Here is a 27,459-nt window from a genome sequence, read left to right on the forward strand (position 1 = left end):
AGTCCGCCGGAGTGTTCTCCTCTCCAGCTAGGTGAACTGCTGATAGAGAGATTCCTTCTTCAATTGCCCAGAACCAGAGCTGCATTGCTTCTATGCACAATGGTAGTGACCCTACACCACCTCTCTTGTTGAGGAAGTACATGGCCACTTTGTTGTCCGTCATTATCAGGACGGTCTTTCATCGTACAGAGGGCAGGAATGCCTTCAGCGCTAGTCCGATTGCCCTGAGCTCCAAAATGTTGATGTGTAGTTTGGATCCGATGGAGACCAACGTCCGCTGATTGTCAGCTCGTTGGCTCCCCACTCAGTGAGTGAAGCGTCTGTCACTACAGTTATCCCCAGCCATGGCTGCCAAAAAGATTCTCCTCTGAGAATGTTGTCCTTGCAAACCCACCACAGAAGGTCCTGAGAGACTCTGCTCGGAACCTTCAGGTTGTCTGACATTCTGCCTGAGAATTGGGACTATTGAGTCCCGAGAGCCCATTGGAGGGATCTCATTCTGAGGCGTGCCTCTGGCATTAGAAAAATGCAGGATGCCATGAGACCGAGCAACCTCAAGAAATCAAAGGCTGGAAGATGCTGGATATTCTGGAATTTGATGACCATCTGCAGACTGTTGAGCTCTCACCTCGGGTGGCGAGGCTTTCCCTGAGGAAGCACCCAGGACTGCTCCAATACATTAGAGTCTTTGAAATGCTATCATGTGGGACTTCTTGTAATTGAGGGAGAAGCCCAGTCTGTGGAGAGAGTGGCATGTTACGCAGAGATGTTCCTGGGATTGTTCAGTTGAACATGCCTTGATCTGATCAGCCAATCGTCTAGGTAGCAGTAGACTTGAATCCTACCTCTCCTGAGACTAGCTGCCACCACCGCCATCAATTTGGTGAAAACCCTTGGGGCTGGGGTCAGCCCGAATGGCAGAATTCGAAACAGATGACGAGAACCGCGATCTGTGCTTGAGATGGATAGGCACATGAAAGTAAGCATTCTGAAGGTCCAATGACACCATCCAGTCTTTGAGTTGGAGAGCCTGAAGGATTGGGGAAAGGGTAACCATCTTGAACTTGTCCTTCCTGAGGAACTTGTTCAAGTTGCTTAAGTCCGAGATGGATCTCAATCCTCTGTCCTTTCTGGGAATCCAAAATATGGGGAATACCAACCCTTGTTCCCTTCTGCCACAGGTACTTGTTCTATAGCACCTTTCTCTACTAGAGTCAAAATTTCCTGCACAAGGAGCGGATGCAGAACTTGAAAGTTGTTTCCCAGTGGATGATCCGGAGGACTTTTTTGAAAAGGAAGGCAGTAACCTTGGGCTACAGTTTCCAGTGCCCCACCATTCTTTCAGATGCTGAGTAAGTCTGCCTCCCACCGGGATCTTGTGAGTCAAGGCTTCATAGTGGTTTTGAGGCAGCTGTGGGTAAAACTACTACTTGGGTTGGCTTAGCACCTTATCCCTCATCCACCCGAGGGAACCTTCTCTGATATCTTTGACCGGCTTGTCCTCTTCCTCTTCCAATTTAGGAATCAAAAGGACTTACCCCTCCAAGAAGATGAACTGGAGCAGGGGTGTTGAGGCTGTCTAATGGCGGCGCTAAGGGATTTAGCCGCCACTTTCGAGGTCTGCAGCTTTTCCAAACTCTCATCAGCCTTGCTGCCAAACAGCCTTGAGCCGTCAAAGGGCATGTTGAGGAGTCTAGACTGCCCATCTGGTGAAAATACGGACTTCCTCAAGCACGCAAATCTGCTTAACACTGTGCTAGTTGCCATGGATCTGCTGATGCTGTCTGGAGTATACAGACCTGACTGGAGGCATTCACCCATTGACTCCTTATTATCCTTGATGATTGCCAGGGTGCAGTCTCTTTCTTCACCTTCCGGGATGTGGTCAGCCACCATAGCTACGCAGTCCCACAGGATAAACGTAAACCATGACAAGGTTACAAGTTGCATTAGTTGACTTTAATGCCATAATGCCAGCAGTAAATATTTTTCTCTGCCAGGCATCCACTCTCTTATCCCCATCAGGAGGGATGCAGGTTTATGCTGACTGCTTGGTAGATGTAGCAGCCTGAACCACCAAACGTTCCGGTGTTGGATGTTTTGTCAAGTACTCTGGGTTTCTAGCAAAATTTGTATTCACTGCCGCCGTGGTCTCTGGTGTCTTCCAATTTACTGAGACCCTCTTTTGTGGTGCAGTGTGAAATGGCAAAATTGAATCTTTTTAGATGCCCTGATCCAAAATATCTGTCAGATCATCCTGCTCAAAAGAAGGAGTAGGCCTGCTCCAACCTAAAAACAATCATCTTACTCATCAGTTTCCTACATGAGGAGTCAGCGTGGTCAGTAGGATCTGGTTTGCCAAATTCCAGTTCGGGAGAGGTATCTAAACCACTGGCTGTTAGGCAGAAACCTGTGCAGTTCCCTTTGGGAACACTGCAAAAGATTTAGGACTACAGGTGTTAGCAGTAAACCCACTTGGTAGCAGTCTGTATCACCCAGATTTACCTGGTAGCTGTGGCTGAGCAGTCAGACTTCCCTCAAGAACAGTTAGGCAGTATGCAAATTATACACAATAGGCACTCAGATACAATAGCACAAGCAAACACTGACCAGAGCTTTGGTATCAAGGTATATAATTATTTATTTAAAAACACTGATTGAAACACTCCAGCACTATTATTGTAAATCACTCTAAACACAGTTACTATTATTATATATACATCCCTTATTCCTTATCAGACAAGTCTTAGTTAACACCAGTTATTTCCAGACAGAGTTGAGCACTTAACTATAGATGGCACTCCAATAAGTTAACGAAAAAGGGAGGGAAAAAGGCAGAATGTAGGACAATACAACACACTCATATTTACGAACTCTTAAGCAACGCAGGAAAGTTAAAAGTTACTTGTGAGCCAAAGTCCATAGGCCGGGCCCACTCTTGGACAGAGCAGGGCACAAATGCACCCAAGATCACACAATGACAACAGGCTTAAAAAGTCTTGCAGGGAGTTCAGAAAGGTTTTAGTTAGGCTCAGAAAAGGTTAGCCAGAGTGTCCCAGACTAACCCAGGTTGGAAAGCCGGGGGCTAAATCTACCCCGTACAGTCGGTTGCAAGGGAAGCCAGGCGGAACACGGTACCTTATGTGGAAAGGATCCTCCAGCGGGGGAAGTTGTTCCTGGCAGCGGGTGCAAGTCGCGGCGTCGTCCAGAGGAAGAGAAGATCTCGACGTGGAGGAAAGATGAAGGTCGTTGCACTGCCAGGGAAGAAACCAGCCGCAGAGTTTTCCGGTTAAAGGTACTACCCTTTGATTCGCGGTAGTGGTAAAACGTGGTATCCCGGTTGCCGGGGTGCTTGGCACAGGCAAGGCGCCACGAGATGCTCCAGGAAGCGAAAAAGGAAGCAGACTGGTTATCCCCAGCAGTCGAAGGAAGAAGACTCTCCGGGCTGGAGATCTCCTCTGTCGTTGGGAAAAGTGGTGAGACGGTTCAGAAGGGCTCCACCGGTGGTGTCGTCGTAGCAGGTCGGCTCAGCTTCTCCCTTGTCGGATTCTTAGGTCCTGTGGCGACTTCTAAAGTTCCAGTCCCCAAAGCCCTGCTTTTATGCAGCATACCCCCATTCACTCAGCCTAGCTGTCAATCAAACATGCTAAGTGGTGAGCCGGCCAGCTCACCACTTGGGCCAATCACACAAGAGTGCGACTTCAGTTACCAAGGTAACTCAGTCCAGGGTGCCTAAACCCCCTCCCACACCCCCTGTGGTACCCAGACAGAGTGGCACCACTTTTGGAGGCTTCTGTGGAGAAGCCCGCCAAAAAGTGGAACAAAGGGCTCGACTTGGGTTGGAGTCACAGAAGAGAACACAAACGCCATTTTAGAATAGAGTCCTGGCAAAAAATACCAACCGGCGAATTAATATCAATTAAATAAACCGGCAGTAGGTTCGAGGCTATGAGAATTAAATAATTTAACTTGGTAGCCTCGAACAATGGGAAAATCCCATAGGAAAATATTCGCGGTCGAATATAAAAAGTAGTTTCCACTGCCACCAGCCAAAACTCGATCAGGGGGGATGGAGACGTGCCCCCTCGACTAACAGACCCCGGGGCAATCGAATTGCCCCGACCAGTACGTCCACAATATGATGGTTTGTACTGGTTTCTGTTAATTTGGGACTAGTAAAGCCAATGGTGACTTTACATGCACTGGGAGACAGTCAGTCCCAGGGTATGGAGTCTATGGTGGGGTATCACTATGACACCCCTGTGTTACTGCACGGAGGGTGCTGTGTAACATACATAGTAAAAACACATGAGACCCTATGGAGTAAAGGACCCCATGGCCCATAAAACACATCTACAGTCAAAGAAACACACTCAAATCAGGCCCAAGAGTGAGGGTAAAAGAGTTTCACTCTTGGCAGGAGAAAAAAAATAAACCCCAAAAATCCAGCAAAGCTGCTGGGGGACTCACTAGGTTAGGAAATTCAGCCTAAACAGAGAATCCTCCATAACACTGGCCAACTGAAGGTTATCATACAAGTCTTTTAATCTAGACTCTTCAGAGATAAATTCATCTGGCACATTAAGGGTGCCATATTGTAACTCAAATAATGGTGTGTTATCATCTGAAGGTTCATTATCTTCATAGATGGAGGTTAAAGACTAACTTCGATACTGGCGTCGACGGCTCAGACGTTGTCAGCGAAGGTGTCGACATCTTATGCTTTTTTTGAGCAACCCTTGATGGACTGGATTCCTGACTTGTCTAAGCCCTCAATGATTTCTCATTGGATCGAGATGTTTCTCGATGCAGTTCCGGTTTATGGCTAAGTTTTTGTCATGATCTCTGCTTCCAAAAGATCAGGACTTGCCCGACTCCCTTGGAAGCAGACCCATAACCCCGGTTCCGAGTGCCAGCCAGTCCCAATTGGGACCTTTTGGACCCTGTCTTGGCGCCAGTGGCACCAGGCTCATAAAGATGCCCAGTCCCAGCGCTGGAAGCGCCGGGCTCATAATGCTTGGGTGGACTTACCTGCAGCAGACCATGCTGCTTACTTACCTGCCAGTTGAACCCCTGATCCTCTTCTGTTTGGGACTACTTTTCCTGTTGGGTGGGGCAGGAGCCACTCCCTAGGTTCAGAACACTGGAACTCTTCTGGAAAGCAGGAACTCTTTTCTTACCTAGGCGTGGCTGTGGAAGGAGACACCTAAGCACTACAGGAGGCTATTTAAACCACACCCGATGGATGAATCTTGCTTTGTGTTATTCTGCATTCTCTGCAGCAGAACGCTCATCGTGTCTTCTGCTTCTGATCCTGGGCCTAAGGGAACAAAGGCTTACCATCCTGGAATCCAGTCTTCAGCAGCACCTGTAAAGACAAAGAAAGAACAGGTTAGCACTACGGTCTTCAGTGGCAGCGCATCTCTTACCTGGTCCATCGGCTGACACCAACGCCTCGCGCTGCATTCCGGCATCTGAAAGACAAAAGCTTACCAGCTCTTCGCACGCTCCGGAGGCCTTCGGCGCTGCATCCCGCATCTGAAAGACAAAAGAAGGTACTCACGTGCCATTACTCCTTCCCACGCCGAATCCAGTGGGTATTCCAGCACCCTTCAGCTTCTCTAAAGCTCCGAACTTGTACCTGCAAGATAAAAGGGACAGTTAGTGCGCATCGTGAAGCAGGCTACAAGCGCTTACCTACGTGCTTCCAGGCGGTTCTATTCCTCACGCGGGTTCGATCCTCAACTCTCATCAGCCCGCCATCGCCGGAACCCTGCAAAACAAGAGATATCATTACAAAAGACTTTTAAGACATTTGAAGTGCCCAGAACTTACCGTTCGTGCAGTTAACGACGGACAGCAGTCCTCTGAGGTCAAGAGGCCTGCACCCTTATCCAGTGAAGAAACTGGTTACGGCACCCTGCCCCGAGGCAGATGGAGAGCTCGGCGTTCACTTACCTAAGGTGAGGGCGTTAACCTTTGGGGTTCTACAGGAGAAGAGAAAGGGAAGAGGAGAGAGGCACCCAATAACCCCAGTTCATTAATCCCATATTTTCTATCTGCAGACATCTTACTCTTCGAGTCAGACATACATTGCACAGAGGTCCAGCCCAAAGAGCCAACCGTGTGTTACACATCACCTTTGAAGATACGGCATTCACCCAGTCAAGTCCGGCGCCTCTGCGGGAATCAGGTGAGCGTTACATTTTTGAAGTTTTCGTCTTCGAATTCCCTTTGTTGTCTTTATGCAGATCGACAGGGGCATGGGCTTTCTGCTTGTCCTTCAAGGGGGTCGGGCCGCATTCGCGAAGATTTAAAGCATTTCATTACGAAACGCATCCCATTTTGCTGGCGAGTCCAACTTAGTTGGACATTGGATTACCTAAGACGGGGATTCACTAGAGGTCAAAGGTGACCTGTGCCGCTGATTCATGGCCTTCTTCGAAGAAGAAGAAGAATGGCATGATCGACTTCTCAATCAAGACCGTTTACATTTGTTTTCATCGCAGAGAATCCCATCCGTCTCTCTCTTTGAACTCTTCGAAGCAGACTTCAAAGGCACCCTCCACAAGGCCAGTTTACCTTTATGCTCCCTTAGAGCCTTTTCGGTCATCGCCGGACTGGAGTTACAGTCAGAGGTACAGTGACCAGTACCGAGGCGCCAGACATATGCAGTGGGGGTCAGTGGCGACATCTTCTGTAAGAGGATTCAATTCAACACTACAGCTAAGTCAACACCTAGTCTATAATACTGAATGAAAACCCTTATTGATATATCTTTATGTCCAGTTCATGCGTTCTGGATGACTACCCCTATATAACACCCCTCTCTTGGAATCCCCCTGACCCCACTGAGCCAAGAAGTAGTTCTGTTTTGCAAGTTAAAAGGTTTATTTGATAATTTAAACAAGAGATGTATATATCACACCTTATAATAAATTAATAATTGAATAGCACACTTAATCTGATATGATAAAGATTAACAACGGAGAATCTGGCACTAACACACTTCTCTATAATCAATAAGGAGTTGACATGAAATGGATAAGGTAGCACACAGGTGAATAGGAACAAAAGAAGAAGGTGGTACAAAATGCTTTATAGAGTTCAAATGGATGCAAGGTTGAATGAATGAAATGCAGTATAGAAATACTCAATATGATTCAACAAAACAATGTAATCACTTTTCTCTGGCAATCCCCTCCCCCCCCCTTGATACAATGCAAGGAAATGGAAGGAAGCACACAGTTCTCAGAAATGCGATCAACTGTAATTCAGTTCACCCCAGCAAGCTTAGACTACAGAAGTTTGAAAACACAGGCCCAAATTGCTTTGATATGTGCTGGCAATGAATTAAAAAAATATGCTAAAATGCTTTTAATTCCCTTTCAGAGGTTCAGGGTGAATGGTATCTAGTTATTAGCTCAGGCTCACACTAGCAATGATGCAGGGATAGTTAGCAGGTTAAACGAATTTCTGGCAAATGGAAGGCAAGCAGCAGCTGTTTTTACACGAGGAGAAATTTGCAAATCGCGGTAAAATTCGCGGATGCGTGTTCCGATTACGGCAAAACTATAAGGGGTAGGAAGGTGGTTCTTGGTGCGATTCAAAGCTAAGATTCTAAGCTTTCAAATGAAAGTTACTGCAAGTCTCTAGCACAAACGGTCGCGGAGATATGAGCGATTTAGTGAAGGTCGTTTTTCAGATTTGAAATTTTAAAAGCTCAAAATGACAAGTGCAGATTTTGCAGCTAGAATGACAGGTGACAGATTTGGAGCTATCAGGCAGTTCTACTTAGGTTAAAATAGATTGAATTATATTATTTTAACTAAGAGATTGGTTCTGCACAGTTTTGCTAGGTACTCACACTATATTCTTGAATTAAATGGGCGTCGTCACGGATCTGGTCAGGGTTTTAGACTGGGCTCTGGTCTCTCTCTGGGCACAGCACTGCTTTCTCTCTGGGTACAGCACTGCTTTCTCCCTCTGGTCTGGTCTCTAGTTTGGCTTTCTGGAGGTTGATGAATTTGAAGTCTGGATCTCTGGATGTTGTATGGTCCGGCAGAGCGCGTTGCAGCAAATGGAATTGAAGGTCCCTATCTGTCCTGTCTGTCTGCTTTTATGTGTTTAGAATGTGGGTGTGTTCTAGCATCACTGACCCTACCTCTCTCTCAGCTTCTAATTGGTCAAACTTCCATTTCTCACTTGATTGGGGGAGCTAGGTTGTGTCAGAGTGATGTCATTTTACAGCCTGCAGAAAGTCCACTCCTCCTGTCATCTGTGCACCCAAATCTATATATGATCAAAATCCATATTTCACAGTTACACAGTTGCTTGAAATTACATATGCATGGTGTGGCTGAATTTAGCCATGTCTCTGTCCAAATCTGTTGTTTCTAAGAGCTTGCATTCAGAAATGGCACATAATTGATTGTTTAACTGATTTTTCAATTTCTGACATTGACCCAACTTTACATACATGTGCGCAGGGAGTATGGACATTAACTGATGAAGTTTCAGATTTTTAACATGCATACATTTAGAGTAATATCCACTTTTCCGCTGACACCCCCCTGAACATACCACCGGTTCTAAAAACCTCTTAAACTGTGGGCAGAAAAATCACAAGAATTATGGTATCATTTATAAAATTTTCACATGTCCGCTCTATGAATGATCCATCTTTTTAAAGTTATGTTCTGGCTCCAAAGGGGTGTGGTTTCCTCTCAGCACAAGGTAGAAATACTGGTTTATCCAGTTCTGCCAAGCCAGATTGCTCTCACAGGCAGTGCCCCTCCCAGCTTCTGCCAAGAGGAAGCTACATTTTACGACCGCTGTAATAAAACCTTTGCCTGAGTCAAGACAGGCTTTGTTCAGAGCTCCTGTAGAGCACAGGTAATTCAATTATCAGATAGATGGCATATCCTTAGTGTGGCCAGCAAAAAGGCAGATGGGCCTGGGAACACAGTTGTGACTCAAGTTTCACTCCTGATGGGGGTAGCTGTCAAGCAGAATCAAGTTCCTTAAGCCAGACTTTCAGCTAACTGTCATGTTTTTTGTTGCTTTTTAAATTAACTTGCAATTTTACACATGCAGCTAGAATGCTGATTCTAAGTTTAAACTATGACATTTAAACAATTGCAAAGGCATGTGACACCAAACATAGGTCACTCATTTAATCTAAACATTTTCGATTTTAGTGTCTTTAAATCCAGTGCAACTTAAACTGCTGACTCCATAGCAGTTTTGTTATAAGCATTGTTTTGGGCTCTTCATTTCCCCGATTTTGTAAGCACACAAAACTCCATTCTGCCAAATGTCTGCTGGTGTTCAGTGAATATTTTGCACATGTTGCAATGTTTGAAAATAGGCATTTTGAGCCTGCCTTCAGAGAAACACAGGGTGGTTTTAAAACGCCGGCTTTTGGATAGTGGTGAGTACTGGTACTGCACCCATTTTTGGGATTTAACAAATGAATTCCCCACAATTCTAAGTTGCATTTGGCAATCAGCATTGCCATTCCCAATGGTTTCAGACTACTGTGCGGGTAGTCCAATGGTGATTTTAAAGCGCTTTGAAGCTAACCGGCGCTACTGTTTTTCCTTTGGCAACCCATTTCCCTCATGGCAACCCGGCCTTTCATTCTCGCACTGGTGGGTGGCAAGTGAGGCAACCATTTTGGTGTGCGCACAAACTGCGCAGCTTTCCTGGATTTCGGCGCACATGTGGGTTTTCCGCCATCTTGACTTTTCTAAGCCCACAGCACCAAATGTTGTAGCATGATAGATTAAACGTGGGTCAGGACACCCAACACTTCGAGCCACAGTCTTGGCACTTCTTCAAGCCAGTCTTAGGCGTTGATGGAGCGGACGGGCACAACATTTTGGTAGATCGAAAAGAACAATCAAAGTTCACAGAAGAACTGAAGCACACCGTAATTCTTCAAAGCGTTAGCTCGGAAAAATGGAACTGAAGCCAACGGGCGCTGTGTGCGCTACTTATACTGATAACGTTGACAGTCGAACGAAGGCCCTCGAGGGACATCGAATCAGCAGCACAGCACCTGCTGTTGAAAAAAACATTCCAAAGAAGCTGAAAGGATAATTATCAGAAGATGAGGAATACGTGGGAGGACACAATCCATTCAAATGAGCAACTAAGGGGATGGGGTGCTGCTGACTGGAATGAGCAACATTAAAGTCATCACCTGAAATGTTAGGGGACTCACCTTTGTAAAGCGGAACAGGGTACACACATCTCAAATGGAAAGTGGCGTACATAGCCCCCTTAAAGGAGACATCTCAGCGCAGCTAGGCAAGCCACAATCACCAATAAGTTGGGAGGGCAGAAGTACGGTTCGCACTATTCTGTGTATGCTCAGGGCACATTAATAGCCGCTTCAGTAACCTTCGAGCTGCTGGAATGTAAGTGTGATAACGAGGTCAAGATGGTGGCTTTGAATGGGTTCCTAGAGCAGAGGGAGATCTGTCTCATCAATACGTATGCCACTAACAACGATGCTAATGCATTTTTCAAGGCACTCGGCCCCAAACTGGCTGCATATAGAGGCACTGTGTGGATATTTGGGGGAGAGGGGGAAGGAGGTGGAGAGATTTCAATGGTACACTTGACCCAACACTAGATAGATCTGATAGGCACAAGAAACAGGCTCCACTGGCAAAAGCATTGAGCACCTTACTGCGGAAGCTGGCATCGAGAGACATATGGAGGCAGCTGCATGGGGAAAGAGGTTACTCCTATTAATCGAGGCAGCATGGAGTACACACATGCATAGATGAAATGCTTACGGGCAATGAAACATTAGGAGAATTTGTTACAGCCGAATACAAAGCAAGGGTTGTAACGTGGCAAAGAGCCGCAAATAAGCCCTCAATACAGACATAAGGAAAAAGTAGAAGCGCTACTGGATGAGCAGTTTAGAGCCCACATGGGGGAAGAAGATAGAGTATTTTGCTCAGAATTTGGGGAGCTTAGATAGCACAGGGGCCCTATGGGCAACCTTCAAGTTTGTGACGAGAGGTGAGGCATAGAGGCACAGATGGAGGCATTGGTAGAGGGGCAGGAACAACCAGGGATGTGCGAGGGGGAGCTCACTGGGCTCTGACAGACTTATATTGCACACTGGCAGCGGTTGGGCAAAAATGATTACACCAAGTACCTGGAGAGACTCCACGAAAGTGGGGATAAGCCCGGGAGAGTATTGGTCTAGCTGTGTCACGCAGCTCCATCAGTGATAGGAGTGGCCAGCCCAAAGCGAAATCAATGCAACATTTGGTAGATTCCATCACGAGTTGTACAGCTCTGATGGTGAAGGGAACGTTGTGGAAATAGGAGACGACCCTGACTGACATAGTGATGGCAGGCTTCGAGCAAGAACAGGCAGAGAAGCAATATGCACCGCTGACTGAAGAGGATTCAAAGTCAACTATACTCTCGCTGCCCACTGGCAAAACCTTGGTGTCCGAAGGCCTCCCGACAGAATTTGATAAGGAGTATGTGCGTGAGTGGACACTGCATCTCTTACAAATGCTGGAAGAGGCATTTGAGGCTGGTTTGCAGCCTGCAAGTCTGCGAGAGTCGACTATTGTGCCGATACATAAACCCGGCAAATCGCAGCTCGACTTCAGTTCCTACAGACCACTCTCAATGTTAAACCAGGACACGCAAGAGGTCCTTGATGGGTTCGCAAGGTCAGGCATAACCATCAGCAAGGAGAAATTGAGGCTATTCCCACTGTCAGAGCTGGTGCAAAGGTGCCTACCAAACTTTGGGCTAAAGTGGGCGGTGAATATATTTAGGTACCTTGTAGTAGATTTTTATTGTGATCCTGGGAAGGAACACGAAATGAACACATTAAGGGCGCTTCAAGGGGTCGAAATATCCATAGAGTTCTGGCAGAGGCTGCCGTTGTCTGTAACAGGCCGAGCGGCTACACTAAAGATGGTGGAACTGCCGCACCCGCTATACCATTGTGTAAATATATCCTATGACATACATGGGCAGTTCTTTCAAAAACTGAACGGGTGATTCATCTGGGGATGCAGGAGGTGCGAAATATTTCTGGGCACAATGAGCAGGTATTAGAGAGATTGGGCATCAGACTACTGCATTTCAAGGTATACTATCTGCAGGCCATTGCATTTAGTCATTACTTAGTTGGCAGATGAAGGCTCACTGGATATTGGGTTATTGGGGGCAGTGTCTGACCATTTGGGTAGGGGACGCTAGTCTACGGAAGACATCGGCGCTCAGAACTCTGGGATGAAGACTTTGGCACTGGCAATCGAATGGGATAATTACTTTGGGAAACTTATATCAAGATGGTGCATGGGTGCGTTACCTTGAACTGACAGAGAAAAATGACATTCCAAGAGGCCAGTTGTTGTACGATAGACTGATTAAAATGGCTTGAGGACAGATGGCCGGGTCTGAAGCAGGGCGAGGAGGGGGATACTATGTTAGATGCATTTTATGACCCGGCAGATGGGGGCAGGGAGGGGGGGGAGGGGGTTGTAAGCTCAAGGCTCTGTGAGATGATACTTGACAGACTTGGTCAGCCAGAACTCAAGGTGGGGGCCAAGTGGGAGGAAGACCTGGGATGGCCTTTCACTGATGGGGAATGGGCCAAAATACTTGTATGAATGGGGAAAGCGTCTAGGAACACCAGACTTAGGCAGATACAATAACACGTCACACACAGGGCATATATGACCCCCATATGCCATCTCAGTTCCCAGGAGCTAAGGAGCACAGATGACCCATATGCGAAAATAACAGCAGGGATGCTACACAGGTTTTGGCCATGCCCGATAATCATGGCCCTTAGGCAAAATATAGTGGGCAGAGTTTCAGGGGAAGGGATCGCCATGCAGGAGTGGCCACCTAAGGCATGCCTGCTGGGAATGGTCCCACAGCGGCATGAGGAAGCACATCTAACAAAGATGAAAGACCTCATCTGCGTCTTGGCCAGTGGTCGAAGTGGATGGGAGCGGTGCGCCTCTACTTTTTAAATTAAGTTTCTGTTCCTATACTTTTATTTTTAAAAAGAAACTGTTCGCTGAAAGGTTTCGTTTTAAATTAAAAGTGTAGGAAGAAGTTGAGATTTGCACTTCAGTGCAACTGAACACTCCCTTAAACAGCAGGTGCATGTTTTTGAGGGTTTGTATTGTGCGCGGGAGGGGGTGTGGCAATGGGGTTTGTGGGGTGTGGGGGAAGGCCAGCAGGGAGCATAGTTCCCCTACTTCTTTTCATACACTTCGACCACTGGTCTTGGCCAAACGCAGGATTGTGCTAGCATGGAAGTCGGCAGAGGGCCCTTGAATAGAGGCATGGTGGGAAGACTTAAAGAAATGGGCTGAGGCATTGGTGTGGCATAGGGCTGTGTACAGGGGACAAAGGTAGGTCAGTAATTATGTGACCGTGGAACACAGTAGTTCAGATGTTGTTTGCAACCCCGGACGACAGGCCACCCTGAGCTTAACAGGGTTGTGGGGAGGAGAGTCCGGAGTGGCAGATAGCGAGGAATGGGGAGGCTTGGATGGAGGGTTGTGGGTGGGGAGGGAAGCATGCAGAGTTGGGAAGACTAATAACGCAACACTGCTGGGAGCAACTGGGCTACGTGTGCAGTAAGGGTTTGGAGGTGGGCGCCAGGAATAAGCACTGGAGGACAGTGGCAATAAGTATTACAAAAGACACTGACCAAAAACTCAGACATCAGACAACTAATGGGCGCACATAGTAAGATGAATGTTTGATTCCTAGTTCCTTTTGTCTGTGTTTATTTCTCATTGCTGTAGAATGGCTTTTGCCTGGTTGCTGAAATGCAATAAAAAGTTTTTTTTTTTTTTTTTAAATAGTGGAGAAGACCACCCAACTCTTATCAACTGCCTCACAGAAATAAACCATAGGATGAGTACCAACAGCCTTAAACCCAACCCAGACAAAACCGTAATCATGATCACTCCATACGACCCATCAAACCAACAACATATTCCATGGCCTACCGAAATGGGAATCGACCAGAACCTTCCAAAGTGGTCAGAAATCTAAAATTATTATTTGACAATGAATTAAAACTCGTACTGCAAGTCTACACAGTAGCAAAGTAGTACTTCTTCCACCTGCACACCGTCAAGCGGATACTACCTTTCTTCACCTTTCTACTTAAACACCCGCCTTAATCTCCCTTGTAATGTCAAGAATAAACTACGCCAACAACATCTATCTCGGAATGTCGGACTACCTTACCAAAAAACTAAGGAGAAGCAAGACTACTCTTCAGACTCACTAAGATAACTCACACCAGCATTGAGAACCCTACATTGGCTACCAGTCAAATAAGAGCCTTCTTCAGAACACTCTGCATAGCCCACTGAAGTCCACAGCCAAGTAGCAAAATTCCAACAGGGAAAAAATGTCCATCTACAAACCAAACCGAACCGAAAACTAAGTTCAACCAACGACATTTGTTTTGAACCAAAACAATACTCAAAGCAGAAATTTGGTGAATCAGCATTCTCCTGCATCTTGGCAAAACTTTGGACTTCACTGCAGAAGGAGAACTAAATATGAAGTACAGAAGACCGCCTAAAATTCAGAAAATTGCTAAACACTTGGCTCTAACTCAGCAAGCTAAACAGGAAACACTGTTGCAGAGAAACAGCCAACACAACACACACAAAACAACCGAATCCTAATGAACCAAAGCCTGGATACCTCAACTAAAGAAAGCATTTTAAGACACACCACCATAGAAGAATATGAACCCTTCCAGACCCCAATATCCATCACATAGAAGGGTACAGACAAGTGACATCACTAACTGAAAACTTTCCAATATTCTGCATACACTTATCACTAGCCAACAAAAGACAACATGCCAGAGAAAACCACTAATTACACACAAATCGTCCCACACACACACACACTGGTCACTGGTACGAACACAAACTAACCCTTACCAACTAAAAGCCAACCTAAGACAGTGATTTTTTTATAAACTGAAGCTAACCGCACATCAAAGCTCTCTAGCTTTTTCCCTCTCGATCACACTAACTAAAGCTTTTGCACAACCTGCCTTTTCAAAACTGCCAGAGCGCTTGGAGACCATGAAAATGGCAACGGTGCACAGTATACATCACAGCATAACAGATGAAAACCTACTTGTAATGCTTACACTATCTTCATTTTGGGCTCACCATTGTGAAGGTTCCTTGACCAGGTGCAGGAGCTTTGAAATGTTGACTCAGTATGTTGGTTATCATTGCAGACATTCCACTTTTGTCATCCATTTGTGCAACTTGTTGTTCAACCTTCTGAAGAGTCATCACCACTTTACTGTATTCTTCAATATGTAGATGGTATTTACCAGACAACACAGCTATTTGTTGTTCTAGCTCTGTAACACGGTGAGAATCAAACTGCATTGTAATCTGCATGAAAATAACAGAAGATAATAGTTTGCTTCTTTTATGAATTGGAGCTTATGCATTTCACACAACTTTCTATCTGGAAGAATAAAAATAGGGTTGTTTAAGTAAATGGCGTACTAGTTTACCTTTGGTGGTGGACAGGAGCCAGAAAAATCTGGTTGCTCTGTAGGTATGGAAGATTCCTCTGACTTTTCCGTACGAACGTTTGCCCCAATTAAAAGAGGAAGTAATGACATAATTCCCTCAAGTCCAGAGTACCATAAACCTACAGAAAGAATAGTGAAACTATTTTAGAAATGTCACAAACACACGAAAACTGGTAAAGGTACTACACTGCCACAAGGCGCCCAATACCTCAATGTAAGTCTCATGGTGCTGACACACAAATATGCTTTTAGGCACATTTCATCAATAGACAGTTACACATTTGGCAAGTCATATATATTGAAATGTAAGTCATGAGTATGATAATGTACAAAGTATGATTCACAGGAGATATACATTCCAAGTATCATATTGTAAAGAAAGCGAATTTGATATGCTTTGCTGTAGGTAGCAAACAAAAAAGCATTAGAAAATTGTAGGTACTTTAGAAGAGACATTAATATTTTAATAGAAAAGTGTGAAACTGCAGAACAGTGACTGAAGAAGCATTCTCAACGGAAACCTAATAAATACAACTTTCTTTGTTCAGTCATCAGACACAAGTGACCACAAATGCTTTAATGACATTCTGATCAAGACATGAGCATAAAATCCAGCTATAACTAATACACACCATAGACAGAGGTATAGCTCTTAAGCATGCACAACAAAAAGGTTAAACTGAATTCTTCCTAAATATTTCTACAAATAAAAAAAGAACACAAATGCACTTAATGGAAGAGAAAACATGGAATACACAGTCCGTGTCTGAAGAAAATCCAGCATAACGAGGCAGAAACTTGTGTGCAGAGCTTCAAAACATCTAGAACAAGAAGATACTTATTGCAAACGAACACAGCAGAAACCACAAGTAGCCTGCACACACAATGGCAACCAGGAGACACTAGCAGACATTTAAAGGATGCCACAGGACAATAGAGATTGACATACAATAAAACACTTGAGCACAATGATATCCTTTTATTAAATAAAATATAAACATTCAACAGATCCAGCCACTTGTAGACAGTTTGTATCCCTGTCTGTGCAGATTAGGCCTTTCCCCAGGGCCAAAATGTAGCATGCAGGTGGTCCACTGGTTGTAAATAAGGGACCTATGTGTGCGCGTTCACTGGGGCCAGCCGAGAGTGAGCACACTTCTGCAGGTTTGGATTTTCTTGAAACAATAACACTCAGAAGAAAGGAAACACTTTGTAACTCATTTTACAATAAGTAAGATAAAATGGCAAGTAATCATTACGAACTGCAGAGATGTATGCTGACAAATCGATAAATGCACAAGTTACATGAACACAGTCTTAGGTGCCTTCGTTATTTTGGAAGCACTAGGGACCCTCAATGGACACTGGACTGGGTAGCTCTTCCCCCACAGGGCAGCGCCCAATACAATGCAGCAGCCAGGAACAGTCACTTAGAGGACTTCGGTACCAGGACGCTACGCATGCACAACTAGCTCACTGGTGAATCCCCCTTCTCCTGTCTGCCCTTTGCTTTTATCAATTGTGGCTGTCCATCAAATGTTGCGTAAACTCTTCTAGAAGCTTCTCCTTAACTTGTTCGCGATGGAAAAGTACTTGTCTGCACCTGGCTTGAGCTCGCCCTTCCCTCCCAGCAGCTGGGCAGCTTCTGGCAAGCGCTCTTGGAATGCAGCATTATCACTGACCCGGGTCACTCAACTTCTGGTGCAATCTCATACCTGTTAACATAGAAGCGAAAAAGCTTAAGTCTGCAAGCATTTGGTGCGTGCTTTGAAAATCAATTAACACTTAACTCAGCCAGGCTTCGGGCCTACGAGTTGCTCTGTCATTTTACGATACCGGAATAGTCGGGACAGGATTTACTTGGGTTTCCCGTCTCTTGCAAGGTGTTGTCAAGTAGGCAAAGCCAAATGCTTAGGAATGAAGGTGGTTGACACCAATAGAGGGTAACAAAATAAAGGAATGTCCACAGCAGAGGCACATTTTATACACTTGGAATCTCATTGCAGGTAGGCAATTCTATTTGCACAGTAAAAGAGGCAAACCCAAAGGACCAAGAAGAATGCCTTCATCTCCCAATCACAAGGGTATGTTCACTGCCACAGTCACTGGGCATTATCGGGCTTACTAGGAGGAAATGACAGTGCACACAACAGTTGTGGCCTAAGGGTACATAGGACCACAACACTCGACCGAGATGGAGGGCTACTTCATACAGTGGGTCTATAGCCTTGTGTTGGCAGATTGTCTGATTGGGTGTACTTCCATTGCTGAGCAGGTTTAAAACTTTTGAGTGCCCATGTATGTTTACATGTCCTAAAGCCGCAGTATGAGGTTATGGGATGCGCGTGCCAATGGGTCTTCAGGCTTTTACCTGGTTCTGGGCTCTGTGTGGCACCTAGGGGTGTAGTTACTTTTCCCCCGGTATCCTCTTCTCAGGTGGCCATGGAAAGGCTATGGATATGAGAGGGAGGATCACCTGGGTGGAGGAGACTTGGGGAACGGGGAAGAGGACGTCCTTGGGTGAGACATGGAATTCCCCATTTTCCTTTCACCATCATCCTGCATAGGCTTTTGTTAGCCCTTTCATTGCGACTCCCCTAAAGAATCCCCCAAAGTGCATCAAATCGGTACTGGAACGAACAAGAAGATAACCGGATCAACACATCCTCATTTTATAAACACGAACACTTATCAGCCCCCAACTAAGTAATGGAATGAGGAAGAAGACAAGAACAAGGCAGGACTAACGATTTGCTGATAAGCAGTCTAGTCCTTTTTGTAATAGAAAGGAAGGCGGGAGCTTTAAAAGCTGGAAGCCCATTACAAATTGAGTCAGCTGTGGAAGTATGATCAGCTGCGGGAGAACCTGCAGCTGTGTGCAGGGAGACCTCTCCGTTGAGGCAGCGTGGAAGGTGGAGCGCTGAAGGCCTGTGAAGCAGTGCAGTTTATTTAGCAGGAAGCAGTGACAGAAGAAGCCAGAAGCCAGTAGCAATCAGTGAGAAGAAGGCCGGCCGGACCGGTGGGAAGTGGTCATAGGTATCCTGCTTTGCCGTGGAAGCATTGCTGAGTGCGCATGGACAACAAGACCGCCGCCGGTGGAGAAGACGCAAGTGACTGCATGGAGAACAGGAAACCGTAGCATCTGAAGGACTCGCGAGGAGCCTTAAGACCGGCCAGTGAGTGAATCCAGAAAGTGGGAACACCGGGCTGGCAGGCAGTGATGCTGAATGAAACGAGAACACGGTAAAGCATATGTGGACTAAAACGAAATGAAAGCAAGTTAAAAGGCATTTTGAATATCGAAGTAAATGAAAGCAAGATAATGCTGAATTAAACAAAATCACGTTAAAGCATATGTTGAATAGTGAACGAAAAGAAAGCAAGTTAAAGGGCAATGTAAATACCGAGCGAAATTAAAGCATGTTAAAGCACTTTCTTTTTCAAACGAATTGAGAACCCAGCATATCTTGAATACTGAGCGAAATGAAAGCAAGGCAAAGAAGATGGACAATATTGGGGATATCAAATGAATTAAAAGCCAAACACTTTTGAATATTCAACAAACTGAAATTAAGTTGGAAACATTCTGGCATATTGAACGGAGTGAAAGAAAGATTGTGAATTTGACGGAATTAACTGCATTAACTTAAACCAGTGCTAGCAAAGCCAAGTGGAGCATGAACAATTTAACACAGGATATGAGAAACCCCACACTGGTCACAGCCAAGAGTCCAATGAACTGTGTATTATAAGGAAGAACAAGTTACTTTCTTACCTGGTAACGTTCTTTCGATGGGATGGTCCAACAACGTATTCCATATCTATGACATGTAATCACCACAGCTGTGCTGCTTCGGAAACTTTTTTCGGCGTCTGCGTCCTGCGTCGATGACGTCAATGCGCCGTCGTCGAGGACCTCCTCCGATGTCCGACGTCATCCGATGTGATAAGTAGGACGCACGACGCCCGTAGCCTCAGTTGTAGTTTTTTCCCCCAGAACGTGTGACATTAGTCAACTGCCAGTCAGACACAAAGCCTTGCGGAACGTAAGCTGCAATCGCAAAAGAAATTCTGCAGTGGGGAAGGCAGAGAGGGAGCGATATGGAATACGTCGTCGGACCATCCCATCGAAAGAACGTTACCAGGTAAGAAAGTAACTTGTTCTTCGAGGGGATTGGGTCCTCCGACGTATTCCATATCTATGACAGACTCCCAAAGCAGTACCAGAGCAAGGAGGAGGGAAAGAATTTAAAATCAAAATTTAGAATAGCCAATCAAATAGCAGAGCAAAGGACCGCCTTGCCAAAGGCCAGATCCTGTCCTCGGATGGAATCGAGGGAATAGTGACGTACAAATATATGTACTGAAGCCCAGGTGGCTGCATCACAGATGTTGCGAATAGGAACACCCCTCTGCAGGGCAGTAGATGCAGCCATACCCCTGGTAGAATGGGCCCGCAAGCCAGCCGGTGGGTCCTTACCCGCCAAGCGGTAACACTCCCGAGATGGCCAAAATAATCCAGCGAGACAAAGTCTGTTTCGTCACAGCTTGCCCCAAACGCTTTCCAGCGTAAACCAATAAAGAGTTGATCGTCCACTCTGACCCGGGACATGCGTGAAACATAAAAGCTTAAAGCTCTCCTAGGATCAAGCCTATGGAGCCTCTCCTCTTCCTTAACAGGATGCGGAGGAGGATAGAATGCCGGAAGAACAACCTTCTGGGCCAAATGAAATTCCGTCACTACCTTCGGAAGAAAGGAAGGACGAACTCTAAGGACAACCCTGTCCTTGTGAAATACAGTGAAGGGTGGCTTAACTGAAAGTGCCTGTAACTCACTCACTCTGCGAGCGGAAGTAACCGCAACTAAAAACACAGTTTTCAGAGTTAACAGCCTCAAAGGGCAAGAATGTAAAGGCTCAAACGGAGCACCCATAAGAAACCTAAGAAAAAGGTTTAAATCCCAACCGGGCACCAGGAAAGGTGACGGAGGGAACACATTAGTGAGCCCTTTCAGAAACTGAAATTAAAGGGATTTTAAAGTAAGAACACTCTTCAGACGAGCGCTTAAAGATGGACAGAGCCGCCAGGTAACCTTTAATGGTACCCACTTGCAAGCCCCTGTGGGCCAAAGAAAGTAAAAAGGACAGAACCATGGGGATATCACATGCAAAAGGATCCACATTCTGAACTCTGCACCAGTCGCAGAACTTACGGCAACGGTACAGAGACTTTGTTGCTGGCCTTCGGGCTGAAAGCAACACCTCCATCACGTCTGCAGGGAGGTCCCAATCCTTATACCTCAACCTTTCAGAAGCCAAGCGTGAAGGTTGAGGGATCTGACCTCTGGATGGAGAACCTGACCCCCAACCCGTGAGAGCAGATCGTCTCGGTAGGGAAGACGACGTGGAGGGCAGATGGACAAGTCGAGAAGGTCCGGGTACCATGTCCTCCGAGCCCACACCGGGGCAATGAGGATCATCCGGGAACCGAACTTGCGTAACCTCCGCAGCACTTGCGGGATGACAGGGACTGGAGGAAACGCGTACAGCAGCAGGAATGACCACTCCACCACGAACGCGTCTCCTAAGGCTCCTTTTGGAGGAAATTCCCGCGAGCAAAACCTTTCGCACTTCCGGTTGACACTGGAGGCGAAGAGATCCACTTGAGGGGTCCCCCAAAGGGCGAAGATCTCCAGGAGAATCTCCTGAGCCAACTCCCACTCGTGAGAGATCGTGCTCTGCCTGCTCAGAGCGTCCGCCGTCACGTTTTCGTCTCCGGCCAGATGAACTGCCGAGATCGAAACTTCCTGCTGGATGGCCCAGAACTCGAGCTGCATCGCCTCCCTGCACAGAGGAAGTGACCCTGCCCCCCCCTTTTTGTTGAGGTAGTGCATGGCCACTGCGTTGTCCGTCAGGATCAGGACACTCTTTCCTCGCACAGTCGGCAGAAAAGCCTTCAGGGCTAGCCTGACGGCCCTCAGCTCCAACAGATTGATATGGAGTCTGGACTCCGACGGAGACCAACTACCGCTGACTGTCAGCCCGTTGGCATGAGCTCCCCATCCCGTGAGGGATGCATCCGTCACGATCGTCACCTCCGGCCAGGGAAGCCAAAATGGAGCCCCCTTCATCAAGTTGCCTTTGACAGCCCACCACAGAAGGTCCCGGGCGACCGAGGGCGGCACCTGAACTGGGTCCGACATCCTGCCGGAGGACTGCGACCATTGCGTCTTGAGTGCCCACTGCAAAGATCTCATCCGCAGGCGAGCCTCTGGCACCAGAAGAATGCATGAGGCCGAGCAACCTCAAGAACTCGAATGCTGGGAGCGTCTGGGCATGCTGAAACTTGTGCACCATCTGCTGAATGTGAAGAGCCCTCACCTGGGGAGGAAAACACTGCCCCAGGGAAGTGTCGAGCACTGCTCCGATGTACTGGAGCCGCTGTGTTGGCGTCAAATGGGACTTCTTTAAATTGAGGGAGAAGCCCAGCCTGTGAAGGGAGTGGCAGGTGACGGACAGATGATCCAGGACTTGCTCGGGAGAGCTCACTCTGATCAACCAATAGTCCAGGTAGGGGTAGACGTGAATCCCCCCTTGCCTGAGATGCGCTGCCACCACCACCATGAGCTTGGTGAAAACCCTCGGAGCGGAGGTCAATCCGAACGGCAGGACCCGAAACAAAGTGCGAGTCGCCAACCGCGAACCTCAGGTACTTCTTGTGCTTGGGATGGATCGGCACATGGAAGTAAGCATCCTTGAGGTCGAGTGACACCAACCAGTCCTGAAGCTGAAGGGCCTGGAGGACTTGAGAGAGAGTAACCATCTTGAACTTGTCCTTCCTGAGGAGTTTGTTCAAACCGCGCAAGTCCATGATTGGTCTCAATCCCCAGTCTTTCTTCGAAATCAAAAAATAAGGGGAATACCATCCCTTGTTCCTCTCCGCTACAGGCACCAGTTCTATGGCGCCTTTCTCCAGCAGGGCTTGAATTTCCTGCGCTAGGAGTGGATCCAGACTCTGCAAAGAGAGGTTCCCCGGTGGATTGTCGCGAGGCCTGTGCCGAAAGGGAAGACAGTAGCCGTGGGTTATGATCTCCAGAACCCACACATCTGAAGTAATGGCTTGCCACTCTACAAGATGCTGCGCCAGCCTTCCCCCAAACGGCGAACCATGGGACATGGCCTCATGACTGAGTGGGAGCGGCTGCGGCGTTACCTGAGGGCAAAGAGGCAACTGCCCGAGCGGCTTTGGCACCACGGGTACCCTGTCGTCCACCTCTGGTACCCCTGCGTTGGCCTCTTTGACTGCCAGCTCCTCTCGCTTTACTGAAGGACGAGTAATAGCGAAAGGAACAACCCCTCCACTGCTGTCCCCTAGGACGAAAAGGCGGAGGTTGGCGAACTGCAGCGCCCAACGCCTTCGCTGCAGCTTTTGAGGTCTGCAACCTCTCAAGGATCTCGTCAGCCTTGCGGCTAAAAAGGTGTTCACCGTCAAGGGGCATGTTGAGGAGCCGGGACTGCACATCTGGGGCAAACCCCGACTTCCGCAACCACGCAAACCTGCGTATCACGGTGCTTGCCGCCTTGGACCTACTGACACATTCAGCTAAATCCAAACCCGACTGAACGGACTCACACATGGCATCCTTACCATCCTGGACCATAGCAAGGAAACCATCCCGTTCGTCCCCTTCAGGACTATGTTCAGCCGCTAACGCAACACAGTTCCACAGAGTGTGTGTGAAACGAGACAAGGCACAAATGGAGTTGGCCGCCTGAAGCGCCATACCACCAAAAGAAAACACTTTCTTCGCCAAGCCATCAAAACGTTTGTCGTCCCTATCCGGAGGAATGGTAGGGTACGACGCCTGCTTTGCCAGGGCCGTGGCCGCCTGCACCACCAAACTCTCCGGAGTGGAGTGCCTGGTCAAGTAGCAGGGGTTGCTACTGGCTGGATGGTATTTTCGCGACAAGGATCTGCCCACCGCCGGGAGACTCTCCGGAGCAGAACAAGCCGCCGCCACCCTTCTCTGTAAAGCCATATGGAACGGCAGTACCGGGTCAGTTGGGGGACCAACATCAAGGATGTCCGTTAGATCATCCTGCACAAACTCCCCTGGGGGAGCAGACCATCCCAAGTACTCAGAAACCCTAGCCATAAGGCGCCGGTACGAGGAATCGGCATGAGAGCCAGGCTCAGGCCTACAAAACTCCACCTCCGGAGAGGTGTCCAGTCCACTGGCATCATGCAGTGACTGCCTCAAATCGTCAAACTGACTATGGCCCGAGACAATTTCATCTGGAACCTGACTAGGAACCAGGCCATCAGAACCCTCATCCGCCTCTGAAATATATTCCAGGTGGCGAAAAGAAGGCACCCGAGAGTGCTTGCTCTTAACCAGAGCCTTCCTAGGGGGTTCCCCTGTGCCACGGGGTACCTCCGACACGAAAGGCGTCGATGGCATCGAGCGAATCGGCGCCGAGAGAACAGGCATCGGTGCCGAGAGGATTGGCGTCGAGGAAATCGGCGTCGACGTCAGATGCAGCGCCGCCAGCATCGGCGGCGTCGACAGCCCTCAAAGCCGGAGCCCCGAGCGTGTCCTTCGATGACCTGAGCGTCGACGGCTTCGACGACTTCCTCGGAGCCGGAGCCTCGAGAAAGCCTGTCGACGCCTCAGACGTCGATGTCTTCCTCGAAGACCTCACAGGTGTACACGGTCTCGAACGCGTCGAGGACCGGGACCTGGAACGGGTACGTCGAGAACGAGTCTCCTTGTCCGAACGGGACCTCTCCCGTGACTCGTGCCGACCACTCTTGAGAGCGGTGTCTCTCGACCTCTCACGACCGACCCCACTCGGGGGCGCGGACGGCTTAGTACCATGCGACTCAAGAATCGCCAGCATTTTCTTCCCGAAGGAAGCCCATTCCTCCGGCGTCGCACGGCTGGTGGGGTATGCGACGTGCCGGGCAGAGTCCTCCAAAGAGGACCTGGAAGAGGACCTGGAAGACGACCGGGGTCGGCGCTTCCGAGAATGCCTCGAAGAGGCTGAGGAGTGGCAAGACCGACTCCTAGAAGGAGACCCACGAGACTTCCGGCGATGACGCGGAGAGTCACCCCTCGAATCATCCGTCGAAAGCCCCGTAGACTTCGACTTACGGGGCTTGGACACCCGACCTACCGACAACTTCTTACGTTTGCGTAAGGCTTTGGACGTGAGCGACTGGCAGTCGATAGTCATCCGTGTCGTGGGCCTCCCCGAGGCACCAGAGGCAGGTGTCGTGCGAGTCAGTCACCGACATCTTGGACCCACACTCCCCGCACTTCTTGAAGCCCGGACGCGGGGTCGAAGACGAAGTAGAAGACATCTTCACACAAAGGATTTTCACAAAAACGAACAGGTTCGAAGAACAGAACTCCAAAGAGTCAAGGCGTTAACCGAGATTCACAAAGCAACATGTTCGCGGAAAAAACGGAACTGAGGCTACGGGTGTCGTGCGTCCTACTTATCACATCGGATGACGTCGGACGAGGTCCTCGACGACGGCACATCGATGTCATCGACGCAGGACGCAGAAAAAAGTTTCCGAAGCAGCACAGCTGTGGTGATTACATGTCATAGATATGGAATACGTCGGAGGACCCAATCCCCTCGAAATAAGCATTGGTAAGGGCCAAGGAAATATCAGGTGTAGTAACATGTGCAAGGTGGTTAACCAAGCCACAATACAGTGTCAGGCGAGAGTAACCAATGTTATGGAGGCAAATCTCACTGCTGAGGAGAAGCAGTGTACTGGCGTCAAAGGAGAAAAAGTCAAGCAAGGGTACCGGTTGCATGATCTGTAATGGGTGGACTGTGTGGTCCGGCAACTGCACCTAGACCGGGTCCCCTGAATGGAATAGCCACTGAAAACTCCTGAAAAGAAGCTTGGGTTGTGCAAAGACTTTGTTGCGTTATTGAGGTTTAGTGTTGTGTTGAAAGTTGGAAGAATTGAACTTGGGCAAGGGAACCCCTGTGTTTGATGAACTAATTTGAACTTGGGGAAGGGGAGCGGGTTACAAGGCAGAGAGATAGAAGCTCTGAACTTTACTTGGAACACTTTATTTTTGATGCCGACATCCCTACACATTGTATGCAGTTAGTTCTGAGAGCAAGCATAGGTTTTGGACACAGACCGATATTTTACTTTGGACTTCATGACTTGGACTATCCTTGGTTTTCTTCAGGTAGGGAAATTCCACCTTAGCGTAGGGCAAGTTGGGCATTCATCCACTCTACCCTTTAAGTTTCATAAATTTGTGTTTCTTAAATTTGTGGTCTCAGACATGAATCAGGGCACTCTTCTCAAACAGGTCATATTTGGAAACTGTTGCCCTTAGAGTTGGACAGGCAATAGCCACTCTAGTGTGTGTGAGGATGTCTCCCCAGTGTTCTACAGTTCCAAGTTTCTAAACATTTGCAAGAACAGCCACTATGAGTTGCACCCATTGCCATGATGCAACACCATAACGTCCGATACAATAATTTAACATCTTGTAAGAACACCACACTCACATTTTTCTTTCCCCTTCATCTGCCACTCATTGATATACCAAAAAAAGCAAATTAACTGCATCTTTCCACTGTCTCCATGACATGGGGCTGTTTCTTTTTCAGGGTTCGAAATTGAGGGGAGCTAGGAGTTATTTAGCTCTTGCTTCTAGCAGAGTAGAGGCCGATTAGACTGAAACAAACCGCTACCAGGAGCTACTTTTCGCTCCTAGGGCCAACTGGTGCCTCCCAAACATGAAAATGTGACATTGACTTTGAGTATTTGAGAAGGTTAATAAAGAAGAATTAGAACACATCTAATATAGTTTTAAATATGATGGTTCATACAAAATGGACAAATGTTAAAAGGGCATCTCTGATAGCTCCTGCTTCCCATGCAGTAGCTCTTGTCTACTGGGTGATGCCAGACACTGAGAAGACAGTTTTAGCTCCTGGTCATTGAATCTCAATTTCGAACCCTGTTTTTTCAACCTTCCCTTCATAGTTTTCTATGGAACCCCACTTTTTTCCATTTGTTTTTTTATGCTGAAATTACTTCTTGAAGGGAAATAAAGCCTTCAGCTTCACTTACCTTTTGATAATTTATGGGAAAACTGATCAGTTCTTCAGACTGTCAGTACTGGAAAACTTTAGTTTCCCTTTTGAATTCTTATATCTTTTAAATTGCACACAGCACCTTGCAGGGCAATGCAATGATGATGATAATTTTGCATCACCCTAACGTTTTACACATGGGGTTTTTGGTTACTTTTATCTGCCTAAAGATAATCTGGTGGCAGCAGTTCGATTTTTCTGTACAAATCCGATTTTTTGCATTATTTTGAGTTTACCACATATGGCTACTAAACGTGTCTAGTGCTCTAAAATGGCCATGCTACAAGATTTTCCCTTGTTCTTTGGTCATATTGTAATTTGGCCGTCTTCCAGCCTTCTCAGCCACCGCACAGAGATGGCAGGCGTCCTTCCAGCGTGGTTGAAGGATCCCTTGAATCTGGGAGGCTCAAAATTGAAAACTGTCATTTTATTTGTTCCAGATTCTCCTTTATTTTCTTTCCACCACTTCAACTTTCCATGTCCTTCAAGGCACGTAATTTAGGAGTTGTTTTTGACCCCTCTCATTTCAGATCCAAATTGTGTCTGTGGTTCACTCTTCATTTCATTCATTCAACATTAAGAAAATTCGCCCTTTGCTTACACTTTTTCTTCTGCTAAAACGTTATTTCAATCTCTGGTGGTCCTTTCTCGAATAGATTATTGCTGCTCACTTTATATTGGTCTTCCAAACTGTCTTTTTTCCTTTAGTTTTAATTTTAT

General features: G+C 47.2%; 1 protein-coding gene across 10 annotated transcripts in view; it reads right to left on the minus strand.

Annotated features, from left to right (window-relative positions):
• The window catches only part of SUN1 (Sad1 and UNC84 domain containing 1), a 1,235,850-nt gene that overhangs the window by 701,773 nt on the left and 506,618 nt on the right, over window positions 1-27,459 (minus strand). For all 10 annotated transcript variants that reach the window (XM_069647232.1, XM_069647226.1, XM_069647231.1 and 7 more), the window contains 2 exons: window positions 15,578-15,717; window positions 15,219-15,452 (listed from right to left, as the gene is read on the minus strand). In XM_069647232.1, coding sequence (XP_069503333.1) covers window positions 15,219-15,452; window positions 15,578-15,717 — 374 coding nt within the window. The remainder of the gene's footprint in view (window positions 1-15,218; window positions 15,453-15,577; window positions 15,718-27,459) is intronic.

The sequence above is a fragment of the Ambystoma mexicanum genome, chromosome 2q (assembly GCF_040938575.1).
Source record: "Ambystoma mexicanum isolate Mex_15411 chromosome 2q, UKY_AmexF1_1, whole genome shotgun sequence".
Lineage (NCBI taxonomy): Eukaryota > Metazoa > Chordata > Amphibia > Caudata > Ambystomatidae > Ambystoma > Ambystoma mexicanum.